The sequence below is a fragment of the Cydia fagiglandana genome, chromosome 1, assembly GCF_963556715.1.
Source record: "Cydia fagiglandana chromosome 1, ilCydFagi1.1, whole genome shotgun sequence".
NCBI lineage: Eukaryota > Metazoa > Arthropoda > Insecta > Lepidoptera > Tortricidae > Cydia > Cydia fagiglandana.
The window spans coordinates 29,730,299-29,753,495 of NC_085932.1; the positions used below are offsets into that span (position 1 = coordinate 29,730,299).

The window sequence follows — 23,197 nt, forward strand, 5'->3', positions numbered from 1 at the left end:
TTTTTTCCGCTGAGCGCGCCTTGTCACGTACGTCAATTCAAATTGTCACTCGCGGATTATCTATTGAAAATGTTTGAAATTGTTATTAATACGTATGGACGGACAATTTAAAAGCGGTGTGTGATGTTGATAAAATTGATTAACTAATTTGGAGATCTCAAAATAAAATTGTAAGTGGACTATACCGTTAAACAAGAATGTATGAATAAAATCATTGCTTCAGCAGGTATATGTCATACTGGATTTTCATATTTTATTAGATTTCTCAGTTGGCACTGTAGGCATTGTAGGCACCTTAGCTTTAATTAAGCACAGTCTTGTTTAATATATTGGTATTTAATGGTGACACAGCAGAAATATCTCTTGAAATAGAATGTAAACATTGTAAACCATTTGTAAACAAACAAGATGATGGCTGTCATTCACGATCCACATTCCACAGATAAAACACAGATGACACGCGGTTTTCGAATTATTCGAACACAGTGTTGCTAACCCGCGATTTTTCAAATTTGCCGCCGTTTGCTACTGACAAGATTTGCTTGACCCAGTATATATTCTTTGATATACATTCACCTTGCGCGAGTACGCAAGTCCATTAAAGGGCAGTTTCAGATTTTATACATGGCAACTAAAATTGACATTTTGAGTTTTTGACATTTGACTGACAAGTTGAAACCAGTCAGCTTGTTTTGATTGAGATTGACTCTGAAAAGTCTAAAACAAATCCTAAAACATTTTGTTCTACTTGCTAGTCTTATATCATTAATTTGTTTTTACTCGAATTGTGAAGTGCATCATTAAATTACTATGGATCTGTAAAACTGCTTATTTGCTAGTGTTTCTATGTACGACTTTCTCAATGTAAATTTCCACTTTCATGACTGATTCGTTTTACTTACAAAGAACTATAAAATAACTTGTGTGTTTGTGGTTAATAAGGTAATAAAATACCACAATGAATAATAGAAGTGCAGCAGGACTGGTAAGTTTTCAAACGTATACAAAATTATTGTTATTCTTCAGACTTGGGAGCTTCATTACATTATAACTTTAATATTTCAAACATTTGCATGTTGCAGAGAGAAAACGCTATTGCTGGTGAAAGTTTTTGCACTCTGCATGTGTGGGTTCAAGGATGCTGTTAGGGAAGCAACATGATGTATGAAATATAATTTATTATAAATTATTTAAATGCATGTTTACTATCTTGCTTTTACATACCTTCCTATATTAACTCGAGTAACAGATACTCAAAACAACATGTGTTTTTTAACAAGTTTTTTTTAGAGTGCCTTACCCAAAGGGAAAAAACGGGACCCTATTACTTAGACTCCAATGTCCTCCTGTCGGTCACCAGGCTGTATGTCATGAACCGTGATAGCTAGACAGTTGAAATTTTCACAGATAATGTATTTCTGTTGTCGCTATAACAACAAATACTAAAAAGTATGGAACCCTCGGTGAATGAGTCCAACTCGCACTTGTCTGGTTTTTAATATCTAATCTTACAATGTTTAAAGTACAAATTTGCCATGACTTTTTGTATTTGCAGTTGATTTGTGTAAAATATTTATTTAATATTTCATCTTCCAGCGTCGTTCAGCCATAGCGGCGCGTATACGCATAAGAGAAGAATGGTCCGAGCTGAAAGGCCCCGAGGAGCCCACAAAACAACTCAATCGAATCCCTGAAATAATACGAAAACAACAGAAGCCAGTGACAAGCGCCAGCAAGCTCGTAGCCCAGAAAGTTAAACTCACAAAAAGCAAAATCAATCCTAAAGTTTTAAAGAAACGGAATGAAAATATTCCATATTTACCAATATCAGACAGGAATATGGATGTGAGTACGGATGCGCTCGCAGGGGTGGTGGCGCTAGTTGATGTGGGGACGGAGACTCGGGCACTGGCTCTTAGGGCGGCTCTGATGGCGCTGGGAGCCACGGTTGTGCCGGCTTGGAGCCCCTTTGTGACGCATCTTGTGTGGACTCAGAGCAAGTATAATTTGTGTAAATGCTTAAAAGAGCTTATGGTCATATTGAACTGACAATCTAACCTTCTTTGTTAAAATCATAAATAGCTATGGTTTTATATCAAACTTGACATTTAACTTCAAAGTGTTAGAAAATGAAATATTGAGGGTTATATTGAATTAAAGCTAGGTGTTTTAACTGATTAATAAAATAGATGTGTAGAAGATAGATGGTTGAAAAGTGTAGTGAGAAAAGTATAAGTTTAAGAGCAACTTTATTAAGATAATATATTTGGAATTTTAAATCAAGGTGTCACTCATTTAATCGCCATTGTCATTTCAAAGCACAGGTAAATCTCAATAGAATTATCAAAAAGGCATAGTTTAAGCACTTTGAACATAAATACACAAATAAAACTATGAACTTTTTTTTTTAAGGGGTTCTGTCACGCAGTAACGATGTCACCCCCGTAATGAGATCTAATAGTAATAATGATGTAGTAGTGAAGTATTACCTACACCACTACATCACATTTAAGTATAGTTTCCACATCAACCTGGCCTCGTCTGATAGTGGCGATGCCAGAACTATGTACTCACAAATGGCATTTTTTCCATGGAATACCTCCAAAATCCACAGGTTTATAAAGGACACACTAAAACTCTTATTTTAAATCCATCAATTTAATGTAGTAACCAATATTTGAAGGTGGTTGCCGTGACACTCGCGCCAAAGCCCGCGCGTTGGCCTGTCGCCTGGTATCACCGCTGTGGGTAGAGGCCTGTGCTTCTTGCGGACGTCGGGTCACCGAATCTGCCTTTCCTGCTGCTGCGAGGCCTAGTGATCTACCCTCTCCTAGAGCATTAAGGATTATGCTGGTATGTATCTTTATATGGTTACTATTACATTATGATCTAATAAAACCAGGTATCCTATCAAAAACATTACATGTAAAAAGATGCAAGTCTCGCAATGCAATTATTCTACTACATAAAAGTTTTGAGATATAATGTGAAACCAAGTCGGTTATTGTAGTCAGTGCCAGGAGGTGTTAAACCGTTTCAATAAGATATCTTTAATTTTTAATATGTGTAATGACTTGGCCATGCCCCCAGATCTACAACCTGTGCCTTAGCCTGTCAACTAGTATCTCCGCTGTAGGTGAAGGCCTGCGCTTCTAGTAGACGTAGTGTTACGAAAGATGCCAGCAGATCATATAAAATTTAATCTCGTAATTTACCATAACTCAATATTACATTGATCCACATAAATCCATTATCATTTCAGAAACGAGCCGAAGCAGAGAACATCCCTCTAGCAGACCTACTCAACAAGGAACCAAACCCCAAAGAGCAAAGACTAAGGATATCCAGTGAAACGGAGCACGACACTACAGCAGACACGTCTACTGATCGCGACACGTCCACCGACAAGGACACGTCTACTGATCGCGACACGTCCACCGACAAGGACACGTCGCATGAACGCTCCAAGGACAGCACAGGTAATTATAGTCGGACTAAGCTAGCCTAAGAAGCCTAGCTTTATATACCTGGGCACAGAATAAGTAATAGTACTACCGGTGCCGGTTTGTGCAAAACCGAAGTTTGACAGCAATTCAGCGAATCATGATATCCCTTTCTAACGTACGGCACTATCCCTTTCGACTATTTAGGGTTGTCAAAATTCAAGTAATTACCTGTGGTCGTGCACGCCAAGGGACGTCAAGTTGTGTCAACCCTAATAATTGCTCGGAGCAATGCTGAGCCGAACGGAGTCAAGTTTGCCCGAAGTCAGGAGTGTCTCTCCACTGACCTGGGTTCACAAATTAACAGTGCTGGAAGTTGAGTCCCAGAGATCAAGTGCCGAATTGCCATGACCCGCCTCCAAACCAGCTGGAGTTGTGTGTCGACAAAGTAACATCCCTAGTGCACAAAGCGCTTAAGTTGATAAACAAGACCAAGTGCGGGTAGTTCGACAAACGCGCGCCTATAGACAAATTCGATATTAACTTTAGCCAGTCTTCTCCGAGACCACGGGTACAACGCCGTCCTCGAGACGTAGGAGGTAAATCTTAAAACTTAAATACGCGATTAAGTCCCGTTTTACTATTTAATAACCTAACCTGGGCCAAGTTAACCACAGAGTGGGTCCCTACGAGTCTAACCGGGGATCAGGCAGACCTCGTCGGCGATGGCGGGACAACTTGGACTCCTTTTTGAGAGACTGGCCAGATGTTGCTCAAAACCGGGACGAGTGGAAGAAGAGGGGGGAGGCCTTTGCCCAGCAGTGGGACAACAGGCTCATAATAATAAATAAATAACCTAACCTTCACAAAAGGCGCAAGGGAACTCGGCGGGACTTATTGTTTTAGAACCTATACCGGACCGGTCCCTGGTCTGTCAACGGTATATTCTCATGTGTTAATATTTTTGTGCTAATATTTCAGACCCGACGATCCGTGTGAACACGTTGCCCCGCGGCGGGGCAGCCAAGATGGCGGCCGAGACGCCGGCGCAGCCGCCCAGGTCAAGGCGGAAACTGTTCACGCACAAGGAGGCGCAGGACCTTACTGATGATGACGAGGGTAAGGAAAACTCTTACCCCCTTAGGCCCACTTGCACCATTCCGCTAACCTGGGATTAATCAGTTAAACCGTTAACCTAATGTCAAATTGTACTGGTAACCATGATAACGCCAGGTTTAACCGGTTAACCCCGGGTTAGTGGAATGGTGCAAGTGGGCCTTATTTATGTAACTTTACGGATCTGATTTAGTTAAATGGGTGAATTAACATTTTCTTGTCACTAGTTGCCATGGTTACGGTCTCCTGGGTCACTCTTTAAATACTAGTTATTTCGTATTTAAATGAACCAAACTTGACTTTTTTGGTGCTTATAAGACTTTTCCATAATGGGACATCTACTAAGCACGTTTGTAGAACATGGTACAGCAGCTCTTCTAAGAAACTATGCTACTATTGTCTCCTGGCTGATGGAACAGAATAACAAGAAGAAATAATTGATCGGCCCAAATTATGTTTTATCTTATCTTATACCTAAATACATAAGTCAAAATGACAAATAAGGACAAACGATTATTAGCTAGTTGAGGTTTGTGGCGCGTTTATGAATAAGGAGGTTTGAAAATAAAAACTATAGGGTACTTAATCGAATTTAAACTGTTGTGAGACATACGAAACGTGAGACGCGCGAGTGACTTAGAACAAGTGAGTCTAAACTGTAAAATTATTCAATATAGGGTACTTTCCGGTAAATGCATTTATTTATGTCTATAGCGAATATTTATTCCTGCGTTATCGAACTCTTTTATGTATTATGTAGGCTATCTATTACGGTATGTATATAGTCGTTGGTTATCTGTATGTAGGGCTTGCATTATCCGTCCATTTTTTGTATCCGGATATTTCGAATATCTATAATTTTACTATCCGGATAAAACGGATAATTCGAATACTTGCTTTTTATTTAACAAAACTCGCATGAACTTTATAAAAAATGTAATAGAATCAAAATGTACGTATAAAAGGGTGCGTAACAGCAAATGCTAAGGTATTTTTAGGAGATCTACCTTTTCGTCGAAATTTTATCGTCCGAATTTCACTTGGTAAATTTTTTGTCTGAAGCTTTACTGTGACTTGACTGTCAATCTTTAGCAAATTTTATTTTTTTACAATATATAGTTTATGGAAATACTTCAACCCTCCGCTTAATATTGGCAGCCTTCGCTGTGAAATTCATTTCTTAATTGACTTCAGATGATCAGAATCAGAATCAGAATTTTATTGGTAAAAGTCATAGAATTTTACATGTCAGGCATAAAAATATATTATAACTAATATGTCACATTTTTAAATTATATATCTTTCATTATCATAAGATATTTGGCATTATTTCAATTAACATTTTACAACCATGAATTATTCTGGTCAAACTTTACTTCAGTTAAGAAATTGGCGTCTTATTGACATATTATGGTACTGGCCATGGTTTTGATGATATTTAGTGAATCGAATAATTACGTCTTCTAACTGATGAGATAGTCTCTTTTTGTTGAGATATTACATTTCATTTAAGGTCAATCAAGGTTTTTATTACATGTTTATTCTATCTACTAAACAGCTAGTGCATCTCGTTCGGCAGTTCAATATCAACCGAAGTTCTCCTCCGTTGGATTGGACCCATTTTAGTTCTGTTCGCACGTTAGTAATAATGTATTGAGACGCTAACAATAATGCAGCGCAGCGCGTTTAAAAGGAACACGGTACAAAGTACATTAAAAGTTACTTTGTGCGTTTTTCGGAGCTAGGTTTAGGATCTGCATAAGATTGTTCCCAAATATTCAAAAAATAAGGGAATAGACGACAATTAAGGAGAAATACCTTAAATAATCAGTTTTATACCGTAAAAATGTATCCAAATAAATAAATAAATCAACAGACATCGTTTATGTTATAATATTCAACGTTTTTGAAAGAGTTTTCATAAAATTTTGAATGATATTTTTGTCATAAATGGTATTCGAATTATTCGTTTTATCCGGATATCAACCTCATCTAAATCCGGATAGTAAATTGGACGGATATCCGGATTGCAAGCCCTATCTGTGTGCATATATTTTAATTAGTTTGGAGCCAAGCTGATCTGTGTAAAACTGTCCTGTCCCATATTTATAGTAATATTAGATGTTAAACTTTTTAATGACTGTTTATATTTATATTGTGGTAATCCCAGACACCCCCGCCGCCCCAAAGCGCACCCCGTCCAAGCTAACCGTGCGCGAGCGCAAGGACCTCGCCCGCGCCGAGCGCATGGCGCGGCGCATGCTCGGCAACACCACACACACGCCTGCTAAAACCATCACTCAGCAGATATTGTCTCAGACCGAGGCTCCAAGAATTGTAAGTATAAGTACTTTTAGCTGTCGAAAAGAAGCTAGAGAGTATGGATCACAAGGTACTTTCAAATGAACTCTTTCCGGAGCCGAAACAGTTGTTTCTAGAGTTAGAGCAAGATAAGTCTGCAACGGTCTAGATAACACGCAGTGCAAATGTTAATTTAAACGTCAAACTTCTATGAAATTATGACGTATAAAACCCTTGCACTACGTATGCTATGAAAATCTTTACAGAGGTATCGTCTTGGGTCGTCCCATTCGTTATTCGTCAAGTTCTTAAATTAGTCCTATTCTGCTTTCGTCACTCATTCTACATTCGTCACCATCGTCGGTGGTTTTCAATGTAGAATGAGTGACGAAAGCAGAATAGGACTAATTTAAGAACTTGACAAAAAACTAATGGGACGACCCAAGACGATACCTTTACAGACTTGTCTGGGTTTAATTTAACTCTAACTATTTTGTGAAGCTCGCTTTAAAACTAACTCTCGGTGAGAGTAAAAATGTCGCCCGCGCTGATCATATGGCGCGGCGTATGCTGGGCTGCCACACTTGCCAAAACAATTACGCTTCAGATATTGTCTCAGATCGAGGCTCCAAGAATTGTAAGTACTGTAAAAGGATAGACGTGTATCATTCATGAGATAAATCTCTTAGAATAGAGCTTTCAGATTTTTATTTTGTTTAGACAGGCGGCGAGCATGCGAGCATGGTATGTGATTAAAAACACGTGTTTTAATTCGATTTTCTAAAAGCTGGCGGCGGGCGTGACTCCTAAGTACAGATTTAAAATTGATGTTCTCTCACTACCCCATTTGGACGATAGTAGCTAAAGCGAACAGCAAAATTGCACGGGCACATTATGAATGGAATCCATTATCCATCACTAGTTGCTTATGCCAAAGAGAATTTGAAATATAGGAATATTGTCAAAGTAAAATATGTAGTCGGTACATTACTGCCATCTTTCGACACATATGATTAAAACTTTTGACTTTGATCCTTATTTTTTCACTGATATGTGTTTAATTTGGTCATGCCAAAAAGTATCGCCAATCTACTCGAGTGTATGCCAAAGGTATCCACGAGTAGATGGCGATACTTTTTGACATTTAACAAATTAAACACATATCAGTGAACAAATCAGTTTGAACGTTGACAATATTGCTCTAGTCTAAATTCTCTTTGCTTATGCTATGCTATTTTCAGGTACTGACAGGAATGTCACGCACCGAGCGTCAAGCCATACAAACCGCCATCAAATCCCTCAACGGACGAGTCCAGAAACAAGTCAACCCGCGCACCACCCACGTCGTACTAGGTTCCTGCATCTCCGACCGAAACGACCACACCGGCATACAACCTCTGGACCAAAGTCATTGTTCCAAAACAACAAATACTAGGTGTCAAATACCAAGTATAAATACTAGGTCAGAAATACCTAGTACAAATACTAGGTCAGAAATACCAAATACAAATACTAGGTCAGAAATACCAAGTACTAATAGGTATGGAATACCGAGTATGACTCAGAGGTGCGGGGTGGAAAAGGCGCGTACTTTGAATGCGTTACTAGGGGCGGGGAGGGGGTGTAGGGTGCTGTACTCGCAATGGGTGACGGATTCGGTGGGGGTGAAGAAATGGCTGCACCATCATGGGTACGAGGTGTCGCATCTGAGGAAGATTTCACAGGTAATTTTTAGGGTTCTGTACCCAAAGGGTAAAACGGGACCCTAGTACTAAGACTCCGCTGTCTGTCCGTCCGTCCATCCGTCCGTCTGTCACCAGGCTGTATTTCACGAACCGTGATAGCTAGACAGTTGAAATTTTCACAGATGATGTATATCTGTTGCCGCTATAACAAAAAATACTAAAAAGTACGGAACCCTCGGTGGGCGAGTCCGACTCGCACTTGTCCGGTTTTTTTTATTTTATGTATGTTTCGAAGTCTAGTCAAAGGTCCCATTTTGTCGCTTACCATAAGGACGAGATTTGCTTGTATCTTTATACGAATAACCTGTCAAGGCGTCTTTACGGGAAGCGAGAAAGTCAGACGTTTTGCGGACACATCTATTTTATATTATTATAGGTACCTATGTAATTTTTCGTCTAATCTTTCAAATGTCATTATCATAGGCGCTATTTTAACATTTTGCATTTAAAAAATTCACTTTACCGCCATTTATATGTAATTACGAAATGTAAAGTTGGACTTGCCTGGCCGTTGTCAGAGTCCCAGAACTAAAGAAAGGACGCGTAGACGAGGAATTTCGTACATTGACCTGCCTATTCCTATCTCTATCGCACGCGCGTAATTATATTGCTGTCTCGCCCATTGTGTCATGGTCAATTACACTGTGTGAACGGGACAGCTTTATATAAAATTCCTCGTGCCTTCTTTATATAAAAACAATTTTAATTAATGGCGCCCTGCAGCGAACTCTCTGTGATGGATAAAAACTTAGACAATGACGATGCTCGCGGCGTTGTATGGAATTGTAAGCCTCTTCTACTTACTTGTCTCTGGTCTCTAGCAAGACGCACTCGGATGATAATCATACATTACCTAATCAGTCAAATATTCTTTCCAGAAAGCCCGCGTGGAACGCTCCGCGCTCGGACGAACATGTTCCGACTACGCTTACGACGTTTTCCGAGGCATGCGAGTCCGTGTATCCCCCCACACTGAACAAAAAGACGCAGCCATACAACTGTTAACACTCTGTGGTGGTGTTGTACAAGATGGCGCCGGTTTACAAGATGGCGGAACGCAAACAGCTGACTTCGACGTTTGTGTGGGGAATGGGGAGGGCGAAGTGAGCTCCAAATGGGTGTTTGATAGTGTAGCGGCCGGTAGAATGAGGACTACTAGGAGATATGTGAATCTCGGTGTCGAAAATGCGAGATAAAGAAGTTAAGTTGCGGGTGGTTGCGGTTTTTGTGTGTTAGTTCTATGTAACAAAGTTATAAATGATAAAAATGTTCATGTTATGATGTCTGACGAGGCATTCGAACGAATCCGTATGTGATATTGAATAAAAAGACGCAGGCATACAACTGTTAACACTGTGGTGGTGTTGTACAAGATGGTGGACAATTCCAAGATGGCGGAACGCAAACAGCTGACTTTGACGTTTGCGTGGGGAATGGGGAGGGCGAAGTGAGCTCGAAGTGGGTGTTTGATAGTGTATCGGCCGGTAGAATGAGTACTACTAGGAGATACATATGTGAATCTCGGTGTCGAAAATACGAGATAAAGAAGTTAACGAACTACTGTTAACTCTCTGTGGTAGCGTGGTTCAAGAAAGATGGTGGACAATGGGCTTCGCCGGTCGAATTATTTAGGAGATGGCGCCATCATAGCTTGCCCTGTCAATCCCTAGAATTGTGTCTAATTTTTGTTTTTTTTTAATGCCCTGGATGCCAGCCCTTTAAGCCAAATCTCATAGAAAAAGAGGCAAGCTATGATGGCGCCATCTATGCAAACCGTTGACGGTTGCCAACTCCATTCCAAGATGGCGGAACATAAACACAACATTAAAGTTGAGGAATAGTGAGCGTGTGTATATCATTTAGAAGAATTTCTGTTGTGAAGTGTTCTAAATTAGAACACCCTGGTTCTCTTAGCTTCTGCCACTGACCTTTGCCAATAATAATTGTATCTCAAATATTGTAACAATAACATCTTAGAGCGGTAGGTGATAATGATAAATCTTGATTTTGTTCCATTTATTTTCAAGATCTTTTTTTCATATTATGAGTAATAAGCATTATTACATTTGTAACCTTATTTAAAAGTAGTCAATAACTTATTTATTTTGTAAATACAACAAAGACTATTTTTGTTTAATCAAGTATGATGAAATTCTGTAACTTTAGAGGAGACAAGCTCGTCTTGTTTTTATTATTTGTTTTTTATTTATTATAAAGTGAAATTGGCATGATAAATTATGGTTTTACTTTACCTTATCTTTCATCCCGATCCCGACATAAGTAACCATAGTATCTTTAAATGTGGATTTCCACCACAGGGTCATTATGGAAGGTCCTTTTTATCTGGAATTCCATACAATTTTTATATTTTATAGTAGTTACCACTGATAAAAGGTGGGATTTTTTTCCCAGAGCTTACCACCAAAATTTTGCTAGCGGATTTATCAGTAGGTACTCCTATATAGTGGACAATAGATGTCGTGACGAACGAAAAGTCTATTGCTCAACACGTTTCAGCTAATATTATAACCGGAACTCTTCAACTCTACTTGTAATATTAGTTGCAAATTGTTTGATTCGTCAGTCGCGATACTCGTAAACATCTAGTGTGAAACAGTGATACTTACTGACTATGCCTATAGGTAATTCTTCGTAGTTGAAAAAAAAAACAGGCTCTTGCAAATAAGTACAATATGTTAAAATGAATGCTTGTTTTGTGACAAACATTGTACGCGTCATTGACTTTCAAAGGGGTTAAAATTACGCCCACGGAAATAAGGACACATTTGAACTCACAAAATGCCCCCATAAACTTAGCACCTTAACGAAATAAAAAACAAAATTCGGTTAATAAATTTTATTACTTCTTACGCAATGCACCTGCGTCTTCCGTCCCTGTCTAACAGGAAGGGGGGAAAGGGTGGGGAGACGTAAGTGGCACGGGTGATATGCAGGTGGCTTCGTTGGGTCTTGCGAAGAATTAGCACCGAGAAAAGTCAAATATAGTGTAGGTATTTTAAAATAAAATACTTAATTTTTGGTTTCTGCTAAACTAAAAATAAAATTACTTAGATACTTAAAATTTCTGACCTCCGAATTCAAACCGTTTATTTTACACGTGTACCTAAAGATCAAAATACAATAGTCCATAAATTGCGCAGTTCGACAAAATAGCAGGGGAGTAAATTCAACATAAAATTGCATATGTATATAATATTATGATATAACCAACCCCAATGACATTGAAATTTTAAATGAGTTACGCGCTCCACTCTCCTAATTCAAAAATATCGTATCGTCAATAAGTTACGTGCTCCACTACCCTAATTCAATTATGTCGTATCTTCTTACGAATGTTTTATCTAACAAGTTTTTGTTAGGATTGCAGCAATATTTTACAAAGATTTCTACACAATAAACCAATAAAATACCAACGTTATTTTCTATACACGAAGATTGAAATTGTAATGTCAGTTTTTGTAAATTTTCATCTCAAATAATTTCAATGGCACCTAAGACTGCGAATGTAGGTACCCTATTATTAAACTAAAACGTCATGTCTCCATACAAGTCTCTCACTTACTTACTTACTTAGGCCCTTTCGATTTTCATGGTGGTCTAAAGGGTGGCCATCTGTAGGGGTGAATTCAAGGCCATGGTATTTTAATCATTCAATTCGTCAATGCCAAGAAATTGAATAGTACCTATATATAAACATCCCGTTTGGGAGCGCGCGTGGATTCATTTAAATTTGAGAAATAAATGGCCTTATTATTGCAATTTCTCGCGTCAAAGTGTTTCATACATCATTGAATAGGTAATGCAAAAACAGTAATGATTGTCACATAACACTAAAATTTGAGACTGTGGCGGTGTGTGAAGGATTTATGGTCTGGTCTGGGGCATCTAGCCCTGGATTGAGGACCAGTCGGTATCTAAAGTGTCGTCAACTAGCCAACTTTGCCTGGATTTTTCTGAATCACACGATTTTGTAAAAAAAATTATGAAAGGCTAAGATTTTTTCTTGCCTGTTACATATCCATTGTGATAGATAATACTTACATAGGTATGATTTTATTTGAAAAAAAAATCTCTTTTCTATACAAGTCGCATACTTACAGCATTTTCAAAAGTGTTAGGGGGTGGATTTCAGCACAAATAATTTCACCATACAAAAAATTATTATTTTTAAATGTTTAATTTAACACGATTCTAGCTGGGTAAAATAATGGGGGCTGTATATTGAGGATATGTATGGTATTTATACAATCATTTGTGGCTTATATTTGAAGTTATCGCTTTCGGAAAATAAAAACGCAAGATGGTGATGACAACCATGGTATGGTAATGACTCTTTTATAGACGGTAATGACACTGCATGTACGGTAATGACGATTTCGGAACTAATTTACATATGTATTAAAAACGTATTAAAAAAACAAAAACTTTTTTTAATTGTAATACTTTAGAACTTTAATAAACATTACAAATAACATGTGGGGCATTTCACGCCAAGCGGGCAGCGAAAAAAGTGTCAGGTCATAGAATTTGCTGAAATTTGGAATAATTATACTACTCGATATTTTAAAAATACGCATTCGCTTATTTTTTTTTATTTGGCACCGTTTCCGGTTTGGAAGCATTTAAAAAATGGACGAAATTTGAGGAGAGCATTTTACAAAAGCTGATGCAGCTATTATTTAATAAACTGAAAAATAAGTTTAATATTGGTTTGTATACAATTTTAATTGCTTTATCTTGCAGTTATAACAATTTTGATATTTTTTAATTTTTTCATACAAAAAACCGGAAATGAAAATTTCAAGTCGAATTTATATAAAGTTCGGTATTTTTGAAAAAAAATATTTTTGCCTCAAAATGTAGCTTATAGTCCATCAAAAATACATGGAAAGTTTGAGAATGGGATCTGCATTAGTTTCGGAGATACATGAACTAAAGTGCAAACGTGCCGGTCTGAGAGTCGTACTGGCGATTCCTTAGTTACCCAGTCAAATAAAGGTTTTGACCCTGGAATGACAAATAATAAGCTGGAAACTCGTATAACTACACCTTCGTTTCGGCGGTCTATAAATTACGTTAAAAGTCACAGAAAACCTCGTGTTCGCGCGGGAGTTTATTCAAGGTCAAAGGTCACAAAAATTGCTTTATCTCGAATATCAAGGTTTCCATAGCTCTAATGATGTTTACATATAAATGAAGATTGTAGAGCATACAATTTGAGACAAATCATGTTCAGGGCATTTTTTCCGATCCTCAACCGTTTTGTAGGAATTGTCGGATAATTCGGATATAGACGGCGCAAAACGCGTAGCGGTCAGCCATACGCTCCGTAATGCAAGTTCACCGTGAATTCCGGTTAATAATAACTTCTATGAAGTTATTTATTTCATAAGATGCTATTTACGGATCATACGCTGATTTTAGAACAAAAGTTGTCTCTCCTGTGGACAATAGTTAACAGCTTTTGTGCATTTATGCAATCATTTTATGAAATAGGCTAATATGTAAAAGAAGTACCCCTTCAAGGATTAATTAGAAAATTAGGGTTTGTTGCCTCTAATGTCCACAGAAAAGAGGTAAAGTTGAAGTACAAATAATACAAGTAAACATTTCCACATTATTTTATTTAACTGGCGATGGAAATATGTATCTTTTCGATCTGTCTTCAACATTTGCAAACGTTGACTATTTGTTGGTTTTACATTGAGTTAAAATTTGGCATATTTATGAAAAACCAATGACCATGCAATATTTTAATGACATTACTACATAGGTTAAAACAAAGTCGCTTCCCGATGTTTGTCCCTGTGTATTTTAAATAGGCAGAGTGATTCAAGAGGACGGTTTATGTATAATTTTGTTAACCCGTGTGAAGCGGGTCGTTTTTAATGTATAAGAATATATTATGACATCAGCGCATCATCATGGCCATAAAATATATTCGCAGAATTGTGCACATAAGCTTGAATAAACGGTCAAAGGTCACAAAAATTGCTTTATCTCGAATATCAAGGTTTCCATAGCTCTAATGATGTTTACATATAAATGAAGATTGTAGAGCATACAATTTGAGACAAATCATGTTCAGGGCATTTTTTCCGATCCTCAACCGTTTTGTAGGAATTGTCGGATAATTCGGATATAGACGGCGCAAAACGCGTAGCGGTCAGCCATACGCTCCGTAATGCAAGTTCACCGTGAATTCCGGTTAATAATAACTTCTATGAAGTTATTTATTTCATAAGATGCTATTTACGGATCATACGCTGATTTTAGAACAAAAGTTGTCTCTCCTGTGGACAATAGTTAACAGCTTTTGTGCATTTATGCAATCATTTTATGAAATAGGCTAATATGTAAAAGAAGTACCCCTTCAAGGATTAATTAGAAAATTAGGGTTTGTTGCCTCTAATGTCCACAGAAAAGAGGTAAAGTTGAAGTACAAATAATACAAGTAAACATTTCCACATTATTTTATTTAACTGGCGATGGAAATATGTATCTTTTCGATCTGTCTTCAACATTTGCAAACGTTGACTATTTGTTGGTTTTACATTGAGTTAAAATTTGGCATATTTATGAAAAACCAATGACCATGCAATATTTTAATGACATTACTACATAGGTTAAAACAAAGTCGCTTCCCGATGTTTGTCCCTGTGTATTTTAAATAGGCAGAGTGATTCAAGAGGACGGTTTATGTATAATTTTGTTAACCCGTGTGAAGCGGGTCGTTTTTAATGTATAAGAATATATTATGACATCAGCGCATCATCATGGCCATAAAATATATTCGCAGAATTGTGCACATAAGCTTGAATAAACGGTCAAAGGTCACAAAAATTGCTTTATCTCGAATATCAAGGTTTCCATAGCTCTAATGATGTTTACATATAAATGAAGATTGTAGAGCATACAATTTGAGACAAATCATGTTCAGGGCATTTTTTCCGATCCTCAACCGTTTTGTAGGAATTGTCGGATAATTCGGATATAGACGGCGCAAAACGCGTAGCGGTCAGCCATACGCTCCGTAATGCAAGTTCACCGTGAATTCCGGTTAATAATAACTTCTATGAAGTTATTTATTTCATAAGATGCTATTTACGGATCATACGCTGATTTTAGAACAAAAGTTGTCTCTCCTGTGGACAATAGTTAACAGCTTGTGTGATTTGATTTGATTTTGATGAAGATTTTGTCGCCGACTGAACTTTTTTTTCAGTTATGTGCACAATTCTGCGAATATATTTTATGGCCATGATGATGCGCTGATGTCATAATATATTCTTATACATTAAAAACGACCCGCTTCACACGGGTTAACAAAATTATACATAAACCGTCCTCTTGAATCACTCTGCCTATTTAAAATACACAGGGACAAACATCGGGAAGCGACTTTGTTTTAACCTATGTAGTAATGTCATTAAAATATTGCATGGTCATTGGTTTTTCATAAATATGCCAAATTTTAACTCAATGTAAAACCAACAAATAGTCAACGTTTGCAAATGTTGAAGACAGATCGAAAAGATACATATTTCCATCGCCAGTTAAATAAAATAATGTGGAAATGTTTACTTGTATTATTTGTACTTCAACTTTACCTCTTTTCTGTGGACATTAGAGGCAACAAACCCTAATTTTCTAATTAATCCTTGAAGGGGTACTTCTTTTACATATTAGCCTATTTCATAAAATGATTGCATAAATGCACAAAAGCTGTTAACTATTGTCCACAGGAGAGACAACTTTTGTTCTAAAATCAGCGTATGATCCGTAAATAGCATCTTATGAAATAAATAACTTCATAGAAGTTATTATTAACCGGAATTCACGGTGAACTTGCATTACGGAGCGTATGGCTGACCGCTACGCGTTTTGCGCCGTCTATATCCGAATTATCCGACAATTCCTACAAAACGGTTGAGGATCGGGAAAAATGCCCTGAACATGATTTGTGTCAAATTGTATGCTCTACAATCTTCATTTATATGTAAACATCATTAGAGCTATGGAAACCTTGATATTCGAGATAAAGCAATTTTTGTGACCTTTGACCTTGAATAAACTCCCGCGCGAACACGAGGTTTTCTGTGACTTTTAACGTAATTTATAGACCGCCGAAACGAAGGTGTAGTTATACGAGTTTCCAGCTTATTATTTGTCATTCCAGGGTTAAAACCTTTATTTGACTGGGTAACTAAGGAATCGCCAGTACGACGCTCAGACCGGCACGTTTGCACTTTAGTTCATGTATCTCCGAAACTAATGCAGATCCCATTCTCAAACTTTCCATGTATTTTTGATGGACTATATGCTACATTTTCAGGAAAAAATATTTTTTTTCAAAAATACCGAACTTTATATAAATTCGACTTGAAATTTTCATTTCCGGTTTTTTGTATGAAAAAATTAAAAAATATCAAAATTGTTATAACTGCAAGATAAAGCAATTAAAATTGTATACAAACCAATATTAAACTTATTTTTCAGTTTATTAAATAATAGCTGCATCAGCTTTTGTAAAATGCTCTCCTCAAATTTCGTCCATTTTTTAAATGCTTCCAAACCGGAAACGGTGCCAAATAAAAAAAAATAAACGAATGCGTATTTTTAAAATATCGAGTAGTATAATTATTCCAAATTTCAGCAAATTCTATGACCTGACACTTTTTTCGCTGCCCGCTTGGCGTGAAATGCCCCATGTTTTTGAACATAAGACTAGCTACATAAATTATTATTAGAAAATTATAAAAAATACATTTTTTTCATATAAATAAATATATAACAAGTATTATTATTGTATAATTTTAAATAATTTATGTTCCGTAATAGGCAATTTATGTATTCATTTATTTTTTTGGATTTTTTCAATGTTAAATCATATTAACAATATTGTACTCTTATTATCAGTTTAAACCCGCATCTTCTTTTATCTACTGCATAACTTGGTATTTATGTCATATTATAAAATTACTGGCTTACCAATGAGCTTAATTTTTATGATATATTACTTTTTTTTGATAGTTTGATTCATTGCACAAGTTTGTATTTTTGTTGTTTTATTAATTAACTTTAAAAATAGCTATAATGATTTAAATCCATATATATGTTGTTTAATAGCTAAACATTAATATATAATCAGTGTTTTATAAGTTGCAAGACCCCTACTTGTAATGCATGTCATAAGTTACAAAATGTTAGGTATTGGGTCCGGTGACTACCCAATGGTATAATTATTAATTGCTGTAATTATATACATCAATTAATATAATATTATCAAAAAACATAAAGCCATCACGATAGTGAGCCAGTACCGTAGCCTATGGTCACTTAAAACTTAATATATGTTGCTTGTTTAAATACTTTGTTTTAACACGACTAACATGCAATTACAGATTCTAAGTTGCACGATTTACATTATTAGATTATAAAAAAAAACATTTGTATGTTCTAAGTTCTAAATGACCTAAATTTTGCCTACTTCAGTCAAAATGTTAATTAAAAACTAAGCATCCAATGTGAAAGAAATAGTTATATCTTCTTCTACATTTATTCTACATTTATAAGGTAGACATTATATAGTGTTAGAAGACATAGAGAACGTTTTACAAACATACAGCTTAATTTCATAATGAATTATAGCAAAATAACTAGAAAAGTTTCTGAGAACCGTCATCACCATACACATGAAATCATCACCGGTCGTCATTTTTTCCCGGTGATGATGGGTATGGTGTTGACGATTTGAGAGTTTCTTGTTTTTATTTCTAGAATACGAATAATAGTAGTTAATGTCTATGCTACACAATAAACTTCATGTAGTTTGCCATTCATTTCAGTAATTATTTCTAATATATCATTTGTAACTTTTTTAAACCAAAGCATAACGGTGATGATGCTCTGTTGTGACAAACTACGTTTTACAAATTTGTTCGTAATATTTCTCACGATTCAGTGATGTGACTTTATAGTGAAATCATTTTTGGAATTCTATACTAAAGTGAAAAATAGGGCAAGGACCTTTAGCGGTATTTCGTTGTTCATACACCGAGATAAGCTCACATTGACATTACCATGACGGTGTTGACGAATATTCGTGACAAAATTTTAAATATTTTTAAATGTACTTTCTCGGTGAAGGAATTATTGCATATTTTTTCATGTGTTAAACAACAACATGGAAAAGATATAAGTAAAAGAAAAATCGCAATCGTACGATAGGAATGCTATAATTTTCACTGCAAACAAAAAGGTTCAGATTTTTCCGGTCGACGGTGATGATTTTAGACACATGAAACATTTTATATAAAGAAAACTATTAAGTTATTGGAGATGGTAATTGAAGGAACATGAAGATAATAGTTCTTAAAAACATATAAAAAAGTTGCAACTCGCACAACCTACTAGTTTTTTTTATAAAGACCGAACCATAAGTTTTCGCTGGATTTTGAAATCCACCCTAGGGTGATCACTCTTAGAGACAATCTGTTACAATAATTTTAAGGCCAAAGGTATGATTTATGCTGTACGTTTCTATGTTTTATGCGTGAACAAAGAATGACGAGACAAATTGGGCGCTGGGCGAATTATTAGAGAAACGACCGTCTAGGAAATTTCAGGATTATTAGAGTGTTGTCATGACATTTGTCAGGATATTCCAACATTTCACATATCGTGGCAACGTGGCAAATCTCAGGCATGAGCATCACCTCAGGGTTGGAAGGTTACATTACGTACCGTAAAATACTCTTAACACGTTAACTCTGCCGGGCTAACCCTCTAAATGCATTAATCACTTGAAAACTCGTGTAAGTACCTACTTATTAAATAATTGTTTATCTTGTTCTCGGTGACTGTTCCCATAAAAAATGATAAGTATGGCAAATTCACACGTCCAAGTGTGCATTCACTTTGAAGTTGTGAAACCATATAGTGGAAGCACGGACTCCTGAAAATAAGTTTCATGTGATATTAAAGTCGGAACTTCAAAGCATGATGATGACTGGCTGATGGAGAACTTTAAGCGGAAAAGTCTTCGTCGTGCTCTACCACCTCCTGCGGACTCGCGTTTTGTGTGCGATCGATGTGGCAAGAAATGCCGCGCTGCTACTATACTTAAAACTTTTAAACTTTATAGCCATCAACGGCGATGCGGGACCCCATAAAAACACAAGCGCCGCAACAAGCATCTACAACAGATGATATGGCCAATAATGATGATGATGGTGAATTTGTATGTTTGTTGTTTTCTTCCTCAGGCAGGGATCACACTGTCTGCCAATCGTGCACGGTCTGGCGATTCCGTGTCAAGGCCCACGTCCCCTCCCGGAGTGCCGAGCGTGACGGACAGGACTCCGTTAGGACTGAAAGCTTTTGTTTTTAAAATTATGACAGTTTCAACTTTTAAAAGTCGTTTAGAACTACGATTGCGCTAAGTTTGCACTGACCGATGAAATAGGCAACAAATCAGTCAGTTGAATATACTGCAGGGCCGGATTTCCACCTAAGCCCGGCCCGAGCCTATAGGGGGCCATGCAGGTGACCTAGCAATGGTTTTGAGATGGAGAAGGGAGAAGGGACCCCTTAAATATTAAAGTGGCTAGGGGGCTTATGTTAAAACTTAAAAGGATCCTCTCCTGTTTTTCGCCTCAAGTTTTGCTTGACTTTTTTACTCCAAACGGTCATCCAAATGTATGGTCCGTTGGTCTGGTTCATCCTTATAACTTATATTTATTACGACAGTGATTGCCGTTACCTGTCAACCACATAAGACTATATTGAGGCTGAAGACGGAGCCACGGGGTCACTTTATGTGTACACTGTGTACTAACATAAACTTAACTATTGTTAGACCCTATCTCGTTGCAATAAGGTTCACGATAAACACTTAACTTTGTTAGGTCATAGTACGTTGGTTTAGGCCATTTCCTTCTTGACATTCAGAGATGGCGCCACGACCTCCAAAGTTGCAACACTAGATACATCTGAACAATAGATTACATTCCTTCTGTACTTTCTCAAAATTGTATCTTATCAATCTTAACATAAAGTTGATATTTCTTTAAATTTTTTATCCCGGTTGGGCCTTTTTCAGGTCACTATTTGCAACAAGGCTAATACTTATGCTAAAAGGTAACATCTCGTTAGCTACTGCTTTCAAAAAGAGCCTTAAACTTTCTAATCATAAAGGCGAAATTCCCTGTACAGTTCTAATTCCGTTCGACCTTTTTAAAGTCACTATTTGATACAAAAGATTAACATTAAGCTAAGCAAAAAGGTTTCATCTCATTATCCGCGCCTAGCAAATTGAACCGTTTCTGTCTTATCATAAAGTTGACATTCCTTGTTTATCTTCGTTGGCTGTTAGGACCTTTTTGTGGTGATTTGCTACATCATTAACCACGTGCGACAGGCACGGCGCGGCCATTCGACAGCGGGGAACATACGGAAAACTGTTTCGTCATAGATATATGGCGAAATGATTCGTCATTCGTTTGATTCATTCTGAATTATCAAACTGTTACCTACAGTCCTACACCATACCTTATAACTTAAACCAAAATAGGGTAGGGTAATACTTACCTGCCTGCCCTCAACCAGGCGTGACTCACTCCGCGATTTCGTCGCTTTGTTACAGGTAGCTAAAAGTGCATCCGTTCGACCCCAATTTTGGGGTTTGCCATAAGCCGCGCGTAGCGCTGTCGCCACCTAGCGGTCATAATATCTGTGCTGGGGCCTATACCACGAAACTTACAATTACAATTTACAAGTGACAAGTTACAAATATGTGTATTTAGTACAACTGGGCATATCTCAAAATTTACAAATGACAAAATTGTAATGGAAAATTTATACAAATATGTAAATTGTCGCGACAATTCTACAATTATATACACGTATCACAAAATATTACAATATACAAGCAATTTTCCGGAAAATTTGACAATTTTGTAATGGACAATTGTACGTAAAAGATTTGTGTTACAACAAATTGTAGAAGAAGGTATATTTGTGGAAATGTAAATACAAGTTGACAATTTTCTCGGCGAGTGTCAAGAGCATAATACAATTACTTACCACTGAGCGTCTATTCGCATTTTGTCTCTTAAATACTTCCAATCACTTCCAATCCTTATCAAATATATCTAAACTTTTCAATTGACTTGCTATTTCTTTCCATTTCTTAATTTTATCATCGTGAGTCAATTTATTACATACTAAATTTGCCGAATAATATTTCCATAATTTTTAAAACTAATTTTGTCTTGCATAAACATTTTCATATGCCAACAGCGCATACTATCATATTTCGGACACACAGTGCGCAGAGGCGACGAAAGTTTGGAAAAACTGATTGTGATTGGACACACCGAAGGTATCACGCAGTCGTTCACCAATAAGATAGACCGATCAAGTTAAAGACTCGTCATCCTCTGCTTTCTACACGGTCGTCAGAGACGCGTTGGACAGAAACCTGTGGAGACAGATGATCCGTTCCAGATGCAACCCTGATACTGACCACGATCCTCAGACATGACTGACATGAGGGACCGACCAAAGAGAGAGAAACATTTCAACCAATTTTAATGACAACGTAAAAAGATATGCTATTTATGCTCGTAAGGTATTTTTAACGATATACTTAAATGAAATGCCCTCAACATAAACTAAGTGAGGAATATTAATACCTACATATTTGTCAAATTGTAATAAATACAATTCTACGTATGTCACTATATTGTTACATATCTGTCAAAAAACTAAATTGTAATAATTACAAATTTACATTTGTCCCAATTATGTATGTTATCTTGACATACCCTTTATCTTTTGAGTTACGGGTCCTCAAATGCAAAATATTTGTAAATTGTAGACTTGTACATGTGACATGTGTAAAATTATTGTGATACGTATTTTTGTTTACAATTTAACAATATTGTCGAATTGTACACTTGTAAAGTTTCGTGGTATAGGCCCCTGATCGTGACAGACGCGTTGTGTTAGAGAGTGAGTCCTCTGTAACTAGTACCATTATTTATTCTGTGCCTCAACTAAACCTTCACCTTAGTATAGGTACATTCTTCCTGTCCGTATCTGCATTAAAGTAATGCACATTATTTTATTTTAGAATAGGTACCAAACATTGCAAATGATTTTTCAATATTTGAAAACTGATTTACTATATTATGATATTACTTAAAGCAAAATCCAAATTATTACATTGCACTAATTTTCTTTAAAAAATTTAAGAATTTATTTGCATTTTTGGTACCTAATACTCAATATACTCATTGAGACATCTATGAACCCCAAACATAACAATTAGGTATTTATAGGTTGCGGTGTTTTATCACTGAGTTCCTAAAGGCTCCGTTACACAGGCGCGTTTTGCGGGCGGCACGTTAACGGGGCGCGCCGCTTTTACGTAACGCTCACGCCTCGCCTGTAAAACGCGCCTGTGTGACACTGTGACGAAACCTGAAGGCCACCTCCTGTCTCCATCATCAGATCAGCTCGATAGTAGCATAATATTGCACTGTCGCCCGACTTACATACCTATGT

The 23,197-nt window shown here is 36.8% G+C and overlaps 1 protein-coding gene across 1 annotated transcript; it reads left to right on the top strand.

Moving 5' to 3' along the window:
* Nucleotides 1–395: 395 nt before the first annotated feature.
* LOC134669542 (uncharacterized) lies at nucleotides 396–9,937 on the top strand. The gene is made up of 8 exons (XM_063527149.1): nucleotides 396–985; nucleotides 1,597–1,996; nucleotides 2,684–2,853; nucleotides 3,263–3,479; nucleotides 4,425–4,562; nucleotides 6,730–6,896; nucleotides 8,102–8,584; nucleotides 9,484–9,937. The coding sequence occupies exons 1-8, from the start codon at nucleotides 959–961 to the stop codon at nucleotides 9,799–9,801; spliced, it is 1,920 nt and encodes a 639-aa protein (XP_063383219.1). The 5' UTR covers nucleotides 396–958; the 3' UTR covers nucleotides 9,802–9,937.
* The last annotated feature ends 13,260 nt before the right edge of the window (nucleotides 9,938–23,197 follow it).